The sequence below is a fragment of the Salvelinus sp. IW2-2015 genome, linkage group LG4q.2, assembly GCF_002910315.2.
Source record: "Salvelinus sp. IW2-2015 linkage group LG4q.2, ASM291031v2, whole genome shotgun sequence".
NCBI classification, from domain to species: Eukaryota; Metazoa; Chordata; class Actinopteri; order Salmoniformes; family Salmonidae; genus Salvelinus; species Salvelinus sp. IW2-2015.
Window position 1 is genome coordinate 15,628,033 of NC_036843.1, and position 17,466 is coordinate 15,645,498.

A 17,466-nucleotide genomic window follows, 5' to 3' on the forward strand; every position below is an offset into this window, starting at 1 on the left:
CTTCTCCCTATGGAGACTGCTGCTGCTGCTGCTTTCTCTCCCTATGGAGACTGCTGCTGCTGCTGCTTTCTCTCCCCATGGAGGACTCGCTGCTGCTGGCTTTCTCTCCCATGGAGACTGCTGCTGCTGCTGCTTTCTCTCCCCGTGAGACTGCTGCTCTGCTGCTTTCCTCTCCCCGTGGAGACTGCTGCTGCTGCTGTGTGCTGCTTTCTCTCCCCGTGGAGACTGCTGCTGTGCTGCTTTCTCTTCCCGTGAGACTGCGCTGGCTGCTGCTTCTCTCCCCGTGGAGACTGCTGCTGCTGCTGCTTTCTCTCCCTGTGGAGACTGCTGCTGCTGCTGCTTTCTCTCCCCATGGAGACTGCTTTCTCTCCCCATGGAGACTGCTTTCTCTCCCCATGGAGACTGCTTTCTCTCCCTATGGAGACTGCTGCATGATCCTGCAGAGATCAAAATGTTCCTGTTAATTTAGCCTCTTCTGATTATGCTACGTTGTTTTGAAGCTGTTTTCTTGGCTCATTGGCCTTGTTCTCATTTGCTTGTTTTTCTTTGTTCTTTCCTTCTGTTTTCTCTCTTCCCTCCTTTTGCGCTGTCCTCCCATCCCTCCGTCTGCCTCCCTCCCGCTTCAGCCAGGCTATATCAGGGACCTGGTAAGTGGAGATGGGTTTGTCTTTGGGTCGTGTTTGATTTACCAGTAGATCTGTAACATAGTCTCAATAGTTAGTTTCACCTTTAACATTAGAAAAATAAACTGCCCGGTCAAGGGTGATTGCTAGCTTGTGTTTTGTCCGATCCTCATTCCCTCTAATTTCTCCTTCAACTACTAACACACTCTATAATAGTAAAGTGGTGAGTCTGTCCTGAAGACCCAGGTCAGCATCTCTCTGCTCATCCCACTGACTCATACACCGGGGTGGGGAGGCACTTCATGGGCCCTTAGACTGGCCTCTGTGGAGGGTCACATATCTCAAATGTTTGTTGATACTTTAATTTGGTTACCTTGTGTGCCTTCCTATATTTATGGGGAGGTGTTGGGTGTCTTTGGGTTTGGGAGGTTATAGGACAGGGCCATGTGTGCACAGTAGACCTATGTCTGTGCGGGTGTGTGTCTGGGGCTTGGTTTCAGAGTGGTGGTCTGTGACGTGTGTGTTCAACAGTCTTTTGTTGTGTGTTCATCAGATTTCGGCCCGGATCCTAGAGGCCCACCAGAACGTGGCCCAGATGAGTCTGATCGAGGCCAAGATGCGCTTCATCCAGGCGTGGCAGTCCCTGCCTGAGTTTGGCATCACTCACTTCCTGGCCAAGTGAGTTTCCCCTCTCTTCTCCAAAGTCTCTTCATACACTCCTTTATTGATATAACAGATCTCTTCCCCCAGGTCTCTCTGTCTGCCCACCTGCCTCTGTCTGTGTTTGGGATTGTTCTTTTACAGCGAACAGAGATTTTGTCAGATTTCAAAGATGCATGGTTGAAAACACATAAGCTTATTACTTCCAATAAGCACATCCCAAGCAGTGAGCTCACTTGGAATTCTGTAATTCACAGATTCCAGGGTGGGAAGAGGGACGAGCTGATTGGCATCACCTACAACCGTCTCATCCGGATGGACGCCAGCACCGGAGACGCCATCAAGACCTGGAGGTTTGCCAACATGAAGCAGTGGAATGTCAACTGGGAGATCAAGATGGTATGGATTTCAGCTTATAGAGCAGAAAATCAACTGTTTTAAAGACAGGCATTTAATACTCTGAACAGTTACCACCAATTTGTTTTAGCTTCATCATCTTAGCTTGGCATTTCACATGGTTAGTACATTTTAAAAGGAGAATCTCTGTTCTACTAAATGAACCTTCCTATAGTTTTGACTGTGTGATCATTCTGTGGCCCTAGGTGACGGTGGAGTTTGCAGACGAGCCTAGCCTGGCTTTCATATGTGCGGAGGTGGACTGTAAGGTGGTACATGAGTTCATTGGAGGCTACATCTTCCTGTCCACACGCGCCAAAGACCAGAACGAGTCTCTGGACGAGGAGATGTTCTACAAGCTGACCAGCGGCTGGGTCTGACTACCTGACCCCCTGGGTCAGAGTTTAGGGTCAAGAGGGGAGGGAGGGTGGTGGCTAAATCATATGGGTTTATTTTATTTGTTTTGGTGGTTTTAAATGGAACCATGCTTTAGAGCCCCATGCGGCCACCCATTATTGCCATTGTTGTTAAGAAGCTGATGCCCTTTATTTTTGTTGCATTAAGACTAATATTCTGCGCAACGCTGCAGCCCAGACTAACTCCAAACCCTGCCTGTGGCTCCCCCATCGCCCACATTATTTGACAGGAAGTTGGGAGTCGTCGCCCCCCCCTCCTCCCATGACCCCTCTCCACTCACCCATCCCTCTCCAATGCACTGGGGACAGCCGCCTCTTCCTCAAGCAGCTATCACAAAGCTACGTCCATGAGAACCTATCACATGTCATCAGGAGACCTCTCCATTCCAAAGACTCTTTCTTAATCCCCCCTTCTACTCTGACTCCCCTGAAGGAACTGATCAAATTGACCCTTCAACCTCTCAGCTAGGCCGTCATCGTAATCCGACCAGCCCACAAAACCATGTATCAGTTCTTATGAAGAATCACATTATTTATTTATTTGTCCCTGTTTTGTTTTCTGGTTTTATTGTTGTCATTTTGGTGAGGTGTGGTGCTGTTCGGAGTCTTTGAATTGGTGTGTTGTGGTTTGTGTACTGCCTGACATCCTGTGTTATGATACTCTGTCTAATTTATGCTGCAGAGTGCCACCTCACTCTCACGTATTGTACATCCACATATTCACTCCATTTGGTGTGACTATAGGCAGTAGTAATCCTCAAAGTAAGAGTATCGGCAAAACAGTGACACGCTTTTACTTTCTCAGCAGAGACAGGAAGTGATATGAGTCAATTTCCTTCCGTCGTTAAGGAAAGGCTAAGGAACCCCGAGCTCATGGAGAGAATTGGGCACCGTGTCCTCTCCACTTGATGAAAGAGTCTCACTTTGATCTAACTAGTCCATATGAAGTCACTTCCGCAGTAAGCACTTCTCCAGTATATGTATGATCCCTGGTCACACTTTATTTGGATAATCTGGATTTTCCATCTGTAGATGCTCTACAGATGGCCATACTATCAACAAACTATCTGTTGATAAGCAACTGCTTTTTGAGGTGACAGTTAGGGTAATGGTTAAGTTTAGAATAAGGGTTAGGATAAGGATTAAGGTTAGGGGAGAGTCTGTAGAGCATCCCTTAATGAATAAGCTGTAGTTCAATTCATTGTTTTTTTGTCTGAGCATACCTCCAGTGAGTGTCCCCTATCCTCTGTGTGAAACACTACATACAACAGCTAACAAGTGTGCTTGGAGAGTTTAAACAGCCTTGGTACACACCTACAGTAGCGCTTCTCTGTCTGCACTAGTTAACATGTCAGCACAACAGGAGCTCAAGCAGGGTGAATGTCCTGTAGTTTCTTATCTGTAAACCGCTGAATAACCATGCCTAGTTCTCATAGCTACTCTCAAGGTTGAAGGGGTCACTCAAGGATACTCTGTTTGAGATGGAATTTTAATGGGCAAGTTCTGAGGCAATTACTGAAAATGCAAATAAGAATGTTGTCATGGAACATGTGCCCAAATGATTTGGCTCGGATACATACTGCCATGTATCTGAGGGTTGTCCAGCGTCCACAACATGAAGGAAAGACCTCAGCTCTGCCTTGAGACTCAGACCCTTGCAAATGCATTGTGCTTGTGTAGTACAGCTGGAGGGATACTAACAATAATAACAGCGTTCCCAAGTGCAGCCTCCTCTTTTAAATGCCATTCTTTATCTTACACCGTATAGTGTTATTATTCAGCACCGTTATTATTATGCACCAGCAATAGGTCACCAAGTTTGAGGAATTAATTTTGCAGTCTTTTTTTTCTTTGCCCTCAGTATGGACGAACATTAAATGAAGTATTAGTTTTTTGTAACTAATGTAAAAACACCGGTTTTATAGAATTGTACAGTTATTTTGTTGCTGCTTTTTTTCTTGTTTTTTTGGGATGTGTGTTTTTGTTTCTAGAAAAGAGAGGGGAAAGCCATCTGTCAACATTGTGTAGTATGAAAATGTGTGCCTGCCAATGTTGCGGTCTTGAGTTTTAACATGAATATATATATATATATATATATATATATATATATATATATATATATATATATATATATATATATATATATATATGAAGATAACACTAGTCTCAAACTCCAGGTTGGTTGGGATTTAATTAAGATTTCTCACACTAGATATTATTATTACTCAAACATTGATAAAAGGGCTTTTCAATGTACTTTTTTCTTGTTGCCTCCCCTATAAGCTGAATTACATTGCTATTCTATTTTCTTGCATTTTTTGGGCACTGATCTTACTCTCTAGCTCTGTAAACTACCACCAATGACACATCCCTAGGCTGCCAAACCCTTACTCTGCTGTTCAGTGCCTTTTCAAAAATGTATCACTTCATTTTCAGATTTGATCACTATTGTAGCTTTTAATTGAATAATGTTTTTGGTATGAAGGAGACACTTTTTGTTAAAGTAGACCTTGGAGTTTGAGACAAACGTCTGTAAGTGAACTGAAGTAAAAGAAGCAAACTTAGCCTAGTTTTTCCTCCTATAACAGTTGTTTATTGTTTGCCTCCAATGTCCAGAGCAGCAGTGCATGGCCGGCTGTTTTCAGACTGTAAAAAAATGCATTTATTTAAAAATAAATAAAACTATTTAAGGAAGTTTGAGTTATAATATTGTACTCCAATTGAGGACATGTTATGTGTTCATAGACCATTGTTATACAGAATAACATGGACAGTGTGATTTTAAATTGAAATGCTGATATGCTGCTGAGAGTAAGTAGAAACCCTCTCCTTACTATTTATTCAAACATTGAGTCAGCGATCACAAATTACAGACCAGAAAACATCCAGAATACTCGCTATAAAGCTACAGTATTGTATTTTCCTTTTCTGTAACAATTGAAATTGGGTGAAGGTTCCCTGTCTCCACCAGAGGGCAGTATGTAACCATCCCCTATTCCACCCTCTGCTGCAGTCACATCCAGGACTGGATCCAAACTACTCTAAAGGTCACTCACTGTTCTTAAAGCAGCTTCCATCGTTACTTGGCATCCATCAGAAACATAGCGGCAGATTGATGGGGAGATGTAATGTTTAGTGTTACCGTCCGTCTCTGTACCCAGGCTTTTGGCGCACGATCCCCACCGCACCAGGGAGACAGGGTTGCCATGAAGATGGCACTCCGGCCACCTGGTGCCCATGGTGTCTTGGCATCTTGTAGAGAGGGGTGGTGGGCTGTGACTCAGGTGACATGGGGGGATACATGATGAGATGGTGTGTCAGGGTATGTCTCTTGATTATACATTGTGATTCTACTTTTAATTTTTTTGGTCAACATGCACATCATGCGGTAAAGTTAGAAAACAAAATGTGTGGCTTTCCGTAGTCTAGCATGTTCATGGCATCACAGTAAGATCTGAGCATGTCATATCCTTTATTGTGACAGTTGAGAACCCTCTTGGGCAATTGCATTCAAATCAAATTTTATTCAGTATCCCTCTGCTTGTCAACTGGTACGGTATCCACCCTCCAATTCCGTGCTGAGGTGTGTGTGGTGTTACTGGTGTAGCTCTGGGAACAATGAAATCTACAGGAACATCCTGTCCTTGTAATCGATGTGTCAATAGAATTTCAAGAACTATTCAATACACATTTGCATTTTCATTGTTTATTTAAGATGTTTCGAACATGTCTCTCACTTAACTAAAGCAGAAGTTGTTAGCGCGTGCATGTATGAGAGAGCGTGCGCTTACTATCTGTGTATATGCATGTGTGTTGAATCTTCTGCATGCATCTGTCCTCATCGCAAAACGAGGCATCTATCCTGACTCCTATCCTGACATCATTCCCTGGGTCTGACATCATTCCCTGGGTCTGACATCATTCCCTGGGTCTGACATCATTCCCTGGGTCTGACATCATTCCCTGGGTCTGACATCATTCCCTGGGTCTTCTCCAGAGGGAGTATTTCCATTGTGTGTGACGCAGAATGGGAAGTGGCTGTCCTCAACCAGTCGCCACTCCACCTAGTGTCAAGGAACTCCTGTGACCTCATGGGACAACGGGGTGACGTCCACCACGATAAGAGCAGAAGGAGTAGGACGCTCAAAGAAAATACTCAGTTGAGTTTGAAGTGATTTTAAATGATTTAAACTGCTTGGATTCAATGACACACAGAACATATCTCACACCTCTTGTAACCACTGATGTGCCAGCTGTCTTCCACTGTTCTTTACTTTCTAAGAAGCATATCTCCTCAGCTGTCTTCATACCTGGTTAATAAGGTAATGGACATAAGGGTTGACTCATTGGAACTTGACTGACAATCAATGGTTGAAAGATATTTGTTAGCCTAGAAAGCAGATCGTACTGGTAAGCTAGTTTGTTATGAAACATCTACACGTATAGCATAGTTTCTTGTAGGTTATTCTACGTATCAGACCTGACTTTAGATAAGTTCAACATTCTTAACTTCTGTTATCAGCTGGCTGGAGATATTCAGCTTTCTCCACACACTCCCACTCATTGAGTTGTGTTTCCAATGTGTGTACTGCTTACATTCCCTCATGACTACGTCAATAGACCTACACGAGACCATTATAGACAAACCAGTGATCAATTAAAAACAGTAATTCTCTGGAAATGGTAAGTTATTTCACATGGGACTGATTATTTCACATCTTACAATACTTCCCATATTGGGGAAACATGTTTTTATTGTTGTTCAGATGATGCCTTAGTAAATACAGTGATTGCATTGTCATTAAAGAGCGACTGCCCTTAAAAAGCTACTTTTCATTTTTTGAGAATGAGTCAGAAACATTGACTCAAACATTTATTCTAGTTGTCAAAGCCGACCACCTCCTGGGTCTATACTCTCCCCTGTGTCAGATCATCTATTTCCAATGATCTATGATGAATGATCTGCCCTTCACATCCAGAAACCTCTCTAACAGCCCCCTCCATCGAAACATAATAGGAAATAAACTCAGTCTCCACCATTCATCCCGGTTCCAGCACCCTGTGTCTGTCTTACATTAGCCCCCTGCAGTGTGGATATGAGAACATCTCGATGTGACACCTGCAATAAAGACCAAATTGGACATTGGAAAATAGAATTGGATCTTCAGCTATTTGTTATAACCAGGGGCTGTCTGGCCATTGGTCTGCTAAATTAGCTGGCCGGCCAGTTATCTGGCAGCAAAACAATAAAGGGGACAGAACTGAGTGGGTTGCTGCCTGCTGGGGACGGGGAGATGTAAGCCTATACCTCCGGTTGAATGACTGGTGTGACATATTGAAAATTAGGTGTCTACCATTGAATCAGGGACAGCCGAGGAAAAGCCATCATAAGAACTGTGTTGTATAGACAGTGCGATCTTCTAAGGATCTCATTCGTCCCGGACAGTTTGATTGTGATTGTTAGAGGAGTACATTGGCTATAACAGCCTACTGTTATATGAGGTTTTCTTGGTCACGTCCCTAGTGATCCCTAGTGGCTGAGTATTAACTTTGATACAGGCAGGACTATTCCTCTGAAATTCCAGCTTTCACGTCTGAGTTAAACTGCTGCCTTCAGGCAAGGAGAGAGAGATGAATGGTTTTCGCGGTGTTGGCACTGCACTGCAGGTGAGAGGGAATATGAGGAGAAAGAAACTCTTTGGGAGGGTGCGTCTCAGTCTAAAGAGGCCTCTCCTCATATCCTTTCCTTCATTTGCTTTAACCTACTGTATTTGTTTTTAGATCAAGGGAAGGAGACGAGGAGAGAGAACCAGCTTTTGATTTGAGATGTACCGCATTGTATGTAGCTTCCTCTCCTTGTTTCCTTTCCTATAGGACCACTGATCTAATAGAGCTTGTTATGCAGCAGTAATATGGTGGACAGCTATCCAGTTTAACTATCAATAGTGGTCATTATGAAGGAAAGTAGGCTATACAAGGAAAGAAATACAAATAGTAGTACACAGCTGCGATATTTTAAGCTCAAGGAAGTGTAGAAGTGTTTTGTTGACCTTAGGTCAAAATAGGCCTACTGTAGTGAAGGTCAAAATGTGGGAAATCTGGTCTTTCTGGTTTTGCTCAATTAAAATGGAATCAAATTGCAGCACTGGTCAATACACTTCCTCCTCCCCTCAACCACACTTTTTCTTTTATGAACTATTGTTTTTTCTAATCAAATGGGGACAGATGATTAACTTTAACAAACAAGTGTTTTAATTATGTTTCTCACTGGCAACATGTAAAGCTTTCTTCCAGTTTAACATCAGTTCTTTGCTGCAATGTGGTGCCCCACTATTCAGTAGGCCTATACTGTATGTAATTGCTCTGCAATACATGTACATTCTCCCAGATGTGTTTATTGTGATAATGTTCAAACTCATTTGTGAGTTTATATCGGAGTGCAGATTCTTCTCCTTTGCTGATAAACATGATTTATATAACATACTGGGATATCCAGCACCTGAACATAGCCAGTGTATGTATGTGCACATACTCTGTCCTATTTCTTCCTAACGTATGCATTTACAACTAATGTAGTTGTAAAGCATACTGGACTTTCACTCTGAACATTGTTTTCTTTAGGAATGCACAGTCGTTCACTTCACATAGGTTGACTTGAATCGTAAGAAATTGATTTGCTTATGCACATTGCACACACACACCATCACATCTCCCAGTTCTGTTGAAAATGCAGAGTGACTTCTTGAACAAAGTCCACCTCTAACAAGAGCCAGTAAAGCACTCTGATGAAATCAAATTAAACATGCTGTTGTTTGATGTACTCCCACTGTTTGGTTCAAAGAGGTACACAACCAAACACACAGTGGAAATAAAGCCGTCATCCGCTGTAAACTATATATGTGAATCTTACATGCAGATCTGATGTCCTACTCTCCCACCCATCAGATCATAAAATACCTATGTTCCCATGCATCTGATGTAATCATCTTTCACTGCAATGACCACGATTTCAACTCATCATACTGATTGAATTAACAACAAGCCACATGAATGCCCTGCTTGAATGGAGCGTTTGATCAGTGAGAGGACTGAGCGCTGTGTGTGTGTTGAGAGGATGTGCGGGCAGCCATCTGGCTGCATGGGGACATGAGAGGCTAGGAGCAGAGCAGAGGGTCCGGCCGTTCTGCTACCCCCCTCCCTGTTTACCCTGCTCTCCACAGGGACTGGGGTGCCTTGTTCTCCCTCCTCATCCTCCTCTCCTTGAGCCCAGCTCCAACACAGTGATGTCATGGGCAGGAAGGATGTTTGTTTTCCACTGTGAGGTGTGTGTGTAACGGGTTTGTGTGTGGGAGGGGCAAAAGCAGGCTCAGGGTGATGGAACCCAGAGAGAGGGAGTGATAGGGTCTGCAATACTGCTCCTTAACCTCTCACAAAGTTATATAAGACAGATGGATACAGTGGATCAGGGTTCGAATTTCCCTGCGGCATCGGCAGCTGTGGCCGTCAATGAATCCTTGTGTCGCCCTCTAAAAAAAGTGGCCCTTGTGCTGAATATAATAATTATGATTCCCTTCTCCCGGCTGCCAATCGCCGTAGCCTCCTCCGAAGCACCTCTCACTCACATGGCTCTCACTCAGATATCTCAATTCTTATTAGCCAATGCCCATGATGTGATCGGATCCTTCTCACAGGCATCACAGTCCCGAAGTAGGCTACAAGTGAAGACAGACACATCGGGGATGTAACGACGCGCAAACTTCTTATTGAATTCCGAGCCGCATATTGTTGATGTTAGAACTACCCACATTTTACTTTTTGTCAGCCAACAAGATGAGTAAAGAACAGCAAAAGCACTAGCCTCTGTAAATGTACTATCCCCCATAGTACAAAAGTTGACCTATTCCAAGGATCATTAACTAGATTCAGCCGTGGGCCGATATTTGTTCTTGAGTAGATGTTCAGAGGGCCGGAACATAATTACAAATAATTTGCAAACTGCAAATTGACCACAAGAAGCGAAAACAGATATAATGAAGTAAAACATAATAATTTCGAACCTTGCTTACATTTGTATACGAACACATACTGTATATCTCTCTATTATGCATGGGAATACTTTGGAACAGATTTCCAAAATTAAAATCACTTGGAGCTGTTTTGCTGGTGTTTTTATAGTATTTTATGTCCAACAATAAAATTATTTGAAAAAAATGTTTTTTAAATTTATTTTTGCTCAGAAAACTTCGGGGGCCAAAAAAAAAATCACCTGTGGACCGCCAGTTGGGGAACCCTGACCTATTCTATTGGTCAGCTTGTACTTTTGGGACAGTTATGGAAAGTGATAGATCCCAAATTAATACAACCACCGTGCAAAAAGTAAATAAAAGCAATGAGGCTGATGCAACAGAACGTTTAGCTTAAAATGTTGATAAACTATTAGGCTATTTCTTCACATTATAAACGCAGCAAATGTTCCAAAATGCAATTTGTGGGAAAACATCATTCTCAAAAGTGCACCGCAACAGAGCGGTTTCATATGACAGAGATGAAAATATCTTTCAGAAATGTAGATAGAGGGAAGATCTAAAGACGCAACAAGCGTGACAGAAACATGAGAGAAATAGGCCCTAATGGTTTCAATGGCATATGAGGAAGTGTTTATGAAATAATCCCCTTAACATTCCTGTAGTTGGAACATGGTAAGATATGCCTCATAAAATGTCAAACGTCCAGGTTTTAAACAATTACGTTTATGGTTGGTTAAATAGTTTCAAAATGTTGTCTGAATCCACTCAGATTGCAAGGTGGGTGATGTTGCAGTGCACAACAGGTACTGGCCTTTCTCTCCTATTAGAACAAACAGTGTTTCAAGTATGTCGACAGAATCAAGCCTTTAGATATTAATCATGATCCTACATTATATTTGTCAAACATGACTGGCATTTAGCCAATATATATACAGTACCAGTCAAACGTTTGGACACGTCAATCCAGGGTTTTTCTTTATTTTTACTATTTTCTACATTGTAGAACAATAGTGAAGACATCAAAACTATGAAATAACACATATGGAATCATGTAGTAACCAAAAAAACGAATCAAAATATATTTGATATTTTTCAAAGTAGCCACCCCCCACATCTCAGAATCGTTCTGGACATTACAGGTTGTAGCCTATACGTATAGGCTATCACCTACACTTTGACATTTTATGTACATGTAAACTCAGCAAAAAAAGAAACTTCCTCTCACTGTCAACGGCGTTTATTTTCCGCAAACTTAACATGTGTAAATATTTGTATGAACATAACAAGATTCAACAACAGACATAAAATGAACAAGTTCCACAGACATGTGACTAACAGACAATGAGAATAATGTATCCCTGAACAAAGGGGCGGGGGGTCAAAATCAAAGTAACAGTCAGTATCTGGTGTGGCCACCAGCTGCATAAGTACTGCAGTGCATCTCCTCCTATGGACTGCACCAGATTTGCCAGTTCTTGCTGTGAGATGTTACCCCACTCTTCACCAAGGCACCTGCAAGTTCCCGGACATTTATGGGGGGAATGGCCCTAGCCCTCACCCTGCGATCCAACAGGTCCCAGACGTGCTCAATGGAATTGAGATCCGGGCTCTTTGCTGGCCATGGCAGAACACTGACATTCCTGTCCTGCAGGAAATCACGCACAGAACGAGCAGTATGGCTGGTGGCATTGGTCATGCTGGAGGGTCATGCAGGATGAGCCTACAGGAAGGGTACCACATGAGGGAGGAGGATGTCTCCCTGTAACGCACAGCGTTGAGATTGCCTGCAATGACAACAAGCTCAGTCCGATGATGCTGTGACACACCGCCCCAGACCATGACGGACCCTCCACCTCCAAATCGATCCTGCTCCAGAGTACAGGTCTCGGTGTAACGCTCATTCCTTCAACGATAAACGCGAATCCGACCATCACCCATGGTGAGGCCAAAACCGCGACTCGTCAGTGAAGAGCACTTTTTGCCAGTCCTGTCTGGTCCAGCGATGGTGGGTTTGTGCCCATAGGCGACGTTGTTGCTGGTGTCTGGTGAGGACCTGCCTTACAACAGGCTACAAGCCTTCAGTCCAGCCTCTCTTAGCCTATTGCGGACAGTCTGAGCACTGATGGAGGGATTGTGCGTTCCTGGTGTAACTCGGGCAGTTGTTGCCATCCTGTACCTGTCCCACAGGTGTGATGTTCAGATGTACCGATCCTGTGCAGGTGTTGTTACACGTGGTCTGCCACTGCAAGGATGATCAGCTGTCCATCCTGTCTCCCTGTTGCGCTGTCTTAGGCGTCTCACAGTACGGACATTGCAATTTATTGCCCTGGCCACATCTGCAGTTCTCATTGCAGCATGCTCAAGGCACGTTCACGCAGATGAGCAAGGACCCTGGGCATCTTTCTTTTGGTGTTTTTCAGAGTCAGTAGAAAGGCCTCTTTAGTGTTCTAAGTTTTCATAACTGTGACCTTAATTGCCTACTGTCTGTAAGCTGTTAGTGTCTTAACGACCGTTCCACAGGTGTAGCCTCCTCCGAGGCTAAACATAATTGTTTATGGTTCATTGAACAAGCATGTGAAACAGTCTTTAAACCTGTCAGGACCCGGTGTGAGAAACAGTCACTAATAGTCGGCAGAACCCAGAAGATGAGGCAGACACAGCAGTACTAGAGACGGTGGTTTAATCAAGGTAAAAGATCTTCAGGCAAAAATATAAATCCACAACGTCAAAAGTAAAGCCAAGAGAAAAAAATGGATATCCTCCAAAATACAAAGAAAATCCACAAAGTGGTAAGAACAGCAGGGAAAAAACAAACCTCAAAAGACTAACCAAAAATAAACAAGAACCTCTGGAAAATCCAACAAGAGAAATATATGTTCACAGCATGGCTGGGGCTGGGTGCTAACATACAAACACAGCGCAAAGAACTGAGGAACACAAAGGGATTAAATACCTACAAGGAAATGACACACAGGTGCAAATAATAATAATTAGAACAAGGGAAAAACAAAAGGTTCAAAAAAGGCGCAATGGGGGCATCTAGTGACCAAAATCCTGAACAATCCTGGCCAAATCCTGACAAAACCCTTTACAATGAAGATCTGTGAAGTTATTTGGATTTTTACGATTTATCTTTGAAAGACAGGGTCCTGAAAAAGGGACGTTTCTTTTTATTTCTGAGTTTGCATACACAAGTTTTTCTTTTCAAATCAATTTAATTTGCTATTTTGGTTAATGGCCTTAGTGCCCTAGCAGATGGCCTTGGTGCCCTGGCAGATTGGGCAGCCCTTGAAGGCCAAATGGCCTTGCCCCTAAAACCATGAAATTCCAGGCCTACAGTGGATAGATAGATACATAGATAGATAACAACCATGCCAATTTTTTTCGTTCCATCAAACACGTCCACATAGCCTCTTCCCGACTGAAGATGTGACATCAGTTTGGTCTCTGTGGTGTGGTCCAAAACACCTATTAACTATATCTTACAGAATTGAGCAATAACCGCTCTCTGTTTTTCAACTTATTGAGAAATCCTCTCCTACAGTTTGAGTGATAAGTTGAGCTTTTGTGTTTTGTTTCTTTCGTCGACTCCACTGCCCAAATCCCAGTCTCTCCCCAGAGACACACAGCTGCCCAAATCCCAGTCTCTCCCCAGAGACACACAGCTGCCCAAATCCCAGTCTCTCCCCAGAGACACACAGCTGCCCAAACATCCAGTCTCTCCTCCAGAGCACACAGCTGCCCAAATCCCAGTCTCTCCCCAGAGACACACAGCTGCCCAAATCCCAGTCTCTCCCCAGAGACACACAGCTGCCCAAATCCAAGTCTTTCCCCAGAGATACACAGCTGCCTAAATTCCCAGACTCGCCGGCAGAAATACCTAATGCCCCTCTCTAACCCCCTAGACATAAGGTGGGTGCAATTCATTATCAGGTAGAACAGAAAACCAGCAGGCTCAGGACCTCGTACAATAAGAGTTGAATACCCCTGCCCTAGACTGTCTCTCTCTCTCTATCACACTCACACACACACACTTATTCCACATGGGAGAAAATATGATTCATTAGTTTGAGTCTGTCAGAGTGGAGTAACATAGAGACATACAGTAACTCTACTATATCCCTGTCTTTACATTGTACTGTCCCATTTGGCTCAGGGATAGAGCAGCACACCTCTACTATACAACATACAGCTTAAAATTTACTAGCAATGATAAAGTCACAGTAAATAATATTGCAGAGGCATGAACAATAATAAAGTCACAGTAAATCATATTGCAGAGGCATGAACAATAATAAAGTCACACTAAATCATATTGCAGAGGCATGAACAATAATAAAGTCACAGTAAATCATATTGCAGAGGCATGAACAATAATAGTCACAGTAAATCATATTGCAGAGGCATGAACAATAATAGTCACAGTAAATCATATTGCAGAGGCATGAACAATAATAAAGTCACAGTAAATCACATTGCAGAGGCATGAACAATAATAAAGTGAGTCTCAGTAGACTCCCAAGACTCACAGGGTCAAAATGTGAATTCATTCAACGAACGCAACACAAACCATGTAAACTATTGGAAATTGGTCCAGAGGAAGCTTTGAAGGCCAGAGAAATATGGAGCATTTTTATTTTATTATTTTGCTGTGGTATGCCAAGCAAGATTTAATTTAAAGTCTGTTATTCCTTTTGGGTCAGTGTATTGATACCGGTTTGCACTTTTCTTATCTGTGGTTTCCAGTTTAACATAATCCCACTACAGATCCGAATAAGTAATCATATTGATCTTGACCTGCCTTAGTTCAGTTCTATGACTGCAAACGATAAAAAATCTATTACATATCTAGGACTATAAGTGCTTGTGCTCAGCACTTTATATCTGAATCATCGTTATTCGCTGAGTACATTTACACATACCCGGAATTTGACTTGCTGAAGTGGCGCTGCCAGCAAAATCTGCCTAACAAACAGTCCGTACTGCAAGTTCGTGCTGAGCCATTGAAAAGCAGATGTGCCTATGATAACCCTGTAGATTCGCTCTCGATCTGGTTTTCATGTCCGTCACCTCACCACTCTCGATGGCTCCTGTGACTGGCCCAGCATGCTGCCTCACTGCCGGGGTCCATTACTGTGGTTCCGCCCTCGGCTTACCCAGAGTTGTTCTTCTCTCCCTTTCATTTAGGAGAAACGGAAGACATAGCAAAACACCGCTACCGGCGGCCCCCCTCGCCTTTATGGTGGCTGCTCTTGCCTTTTCGGCCACTATCTTCTTTTCTTCCTCCCTCGCCACTCCTCTTGCCTTCTCGGCCAATAACACCCCTCCTCCCTCACTGTGCCTCTCGCTTTCTCGCCCACTATCACCCCTCCGTTCGCCGCTCCTCTCGCCTTCTCGGACACTTTCCCCCTTCAATCCTCCCTCGCAGCTCCTCTCACCTTCTTGACCACCATCACCCCTCTCACCGCACCTCTCTCCTTTTCGGTCACTATCACCCCTCCCTCTTCCTCCCTCGCCACTCCCATGGCTACCAGTGAGGAAGTCGACTAAACCATTCCATTGTTTCTGCAACTACCTCCCTCTAACATGCAACATTGAAATGTGTTCTACCCTCTTGTGGCTTTGTTTATAATGACTCTTGTCACGGAGTGAAAATGAAAGTCATGTTTGAAATGTGTTCTCCACAGTGCGCCTCCATGATATACCTCCCGCCACCACAGCACACCCTGCCTTCACGGTGCACCTCCGGTCTTCCCTGCGGCCCCTTCTGATAGTTCTCGACTCCTCCAGATGAGCCATTCCGGCAGCCATAGAGACCTGGCCGTGTGGTGCTGAAAAGATTTGGCATGGGTCCTCAGATCCTCAAAAGGTACTACAGCTGCACCATCGAGAGCATTCTGACTGGTTGCATCACTGTTATGGCAACTGCTCGGCTTCCGACCGCAAGGCACTACAGAGGGTAGTGCGTACGGCCCAGTACATCACTGGGGCCAATCTTCCTGCCATCCAAGACCTCTATACCAGGTGGTGTCAAAATTATCAAAGACTCCAGCCACCCTAGTCATAGACTGTTCTCTCTGCTACCGCATGGCAAGTGGTACCGCAGCGCCAATTCTAGGTCCAACAGGCTTCTAAACAGACTCCTGAACATCTAATCAAATGGCTACCCAGACTATTTGCATTGCCCCCTCTTTTACACTGCTCACTGCTGCTACTCTCTGTTATTATCTATGCATAGTCACTTTAATAACTCTACCTACATGTACATATTACCTCAATTATCTCGACTAACAGCTGCCTTTGCAAATTGACTCTGTACCGGTACCCCGTGTATATAGCCTCGCTATTGTCATTTTACTGTTGCTCTTTAATTATTTGTTACTTTTATATCTTATTCTTAATTTGTTTTTGTATTTTTTATATATATTTTTTTAACTGCATTGTTGGTTAGGGCTTGCAAGTACATCTGTTGTATTCGGTCCATGTGACAAATAAAATTTGATTTGATTTGATGTCTGCCTGGACTATTTTGGGGGAAACCAACTTACATTTTTTAAACCTTTGTGTGAGTCTTAACACTCAATCGACCAACATGGTAATCCATCGAAAGATGCACCAAACTGGGGAAACAAACCCACAGTTACGAAGGCAACCTCAGAGCAAGATGATGCTAAAGATGGTGATGACAGAGCTCCAAAGGATAATTTGGCTAAAGACTTTGCGGATATTCACTGGCTCCTGGAAGAACTACGATAAGAGAAGAACTGCCATACCTCCCTCTCCACTTCCACCTTTCCCTGCACTGGCCAGTCCAGCACAACCTTGGTCCAGGACTGGGGGATGGACCTTCCTTACACTACCTTCTTGCTCCTTCCACTCTCTTCGGCTCTTTTCTCCTTCTCAGTGCTAAACACACCACCTGCCACCCGATGTGCTCCACTCTTTTGCATTTCTACAAGCAAAACTTCAACCAGGTCGCATGGATGACTCGGCTCATTCACTGAAGTGCAACTTGGCCAGTCCAACTTGGCGCCCTACTGGAGCTCTGATACCTTGCCTGGACCAGTGGTGACATGTCAGAAAGTCACTGTTTCCTGCATAATTCAACATGGTAGCTACAACGGCAAATGTTAGCTAGCTATTGCATTACCTAGCTAGAGTTGAATTGTAGATTAAATTATTAAACCACAGCTTTAGCGCTACCAAAGGACTCAGGACGCGACTTGGATACATCACTGCTCCCATGTCATCCCCACAACCAGTGGTGATTTTAGCATGTAAATCTTGGTGGGGCAAATACATTTTTTTGTGGGGGGGGGGMGYGGAGGGMGCATGCKAGCAAKG

At 43.7% G+C, this 17,466-nt stretch overlaps 1 protein-coding gene across 1 annotated transcript in view; it reads left to right on the top strand.

Annotated features, from left to right (window-relative positions):
* The window catches only part of LOC111963404 (fermitin family homolog 2), an 85,590-nt gene extending 80,801 nt beyond the window's left edge, over positions 1 to 4,789 (top strand). The window contains 3 exon segments of the mRNA XM_070443402.1: positions 1,177 to 1,301; positions 1,541 to 1,682; positions 1,886 to 4,789. Coding sequence (XP_070299503.1) covers positions 1,177 to 1,301; positions 1,541 to 1,682; positions 1,886 to 2,059 — 441 coding nt within the window. The 3' untranslated portion in view covers positions 2,060 to 4,789.
* Positions 4,790 to 17,466: the final 12,677 nt, after the last annotated feature.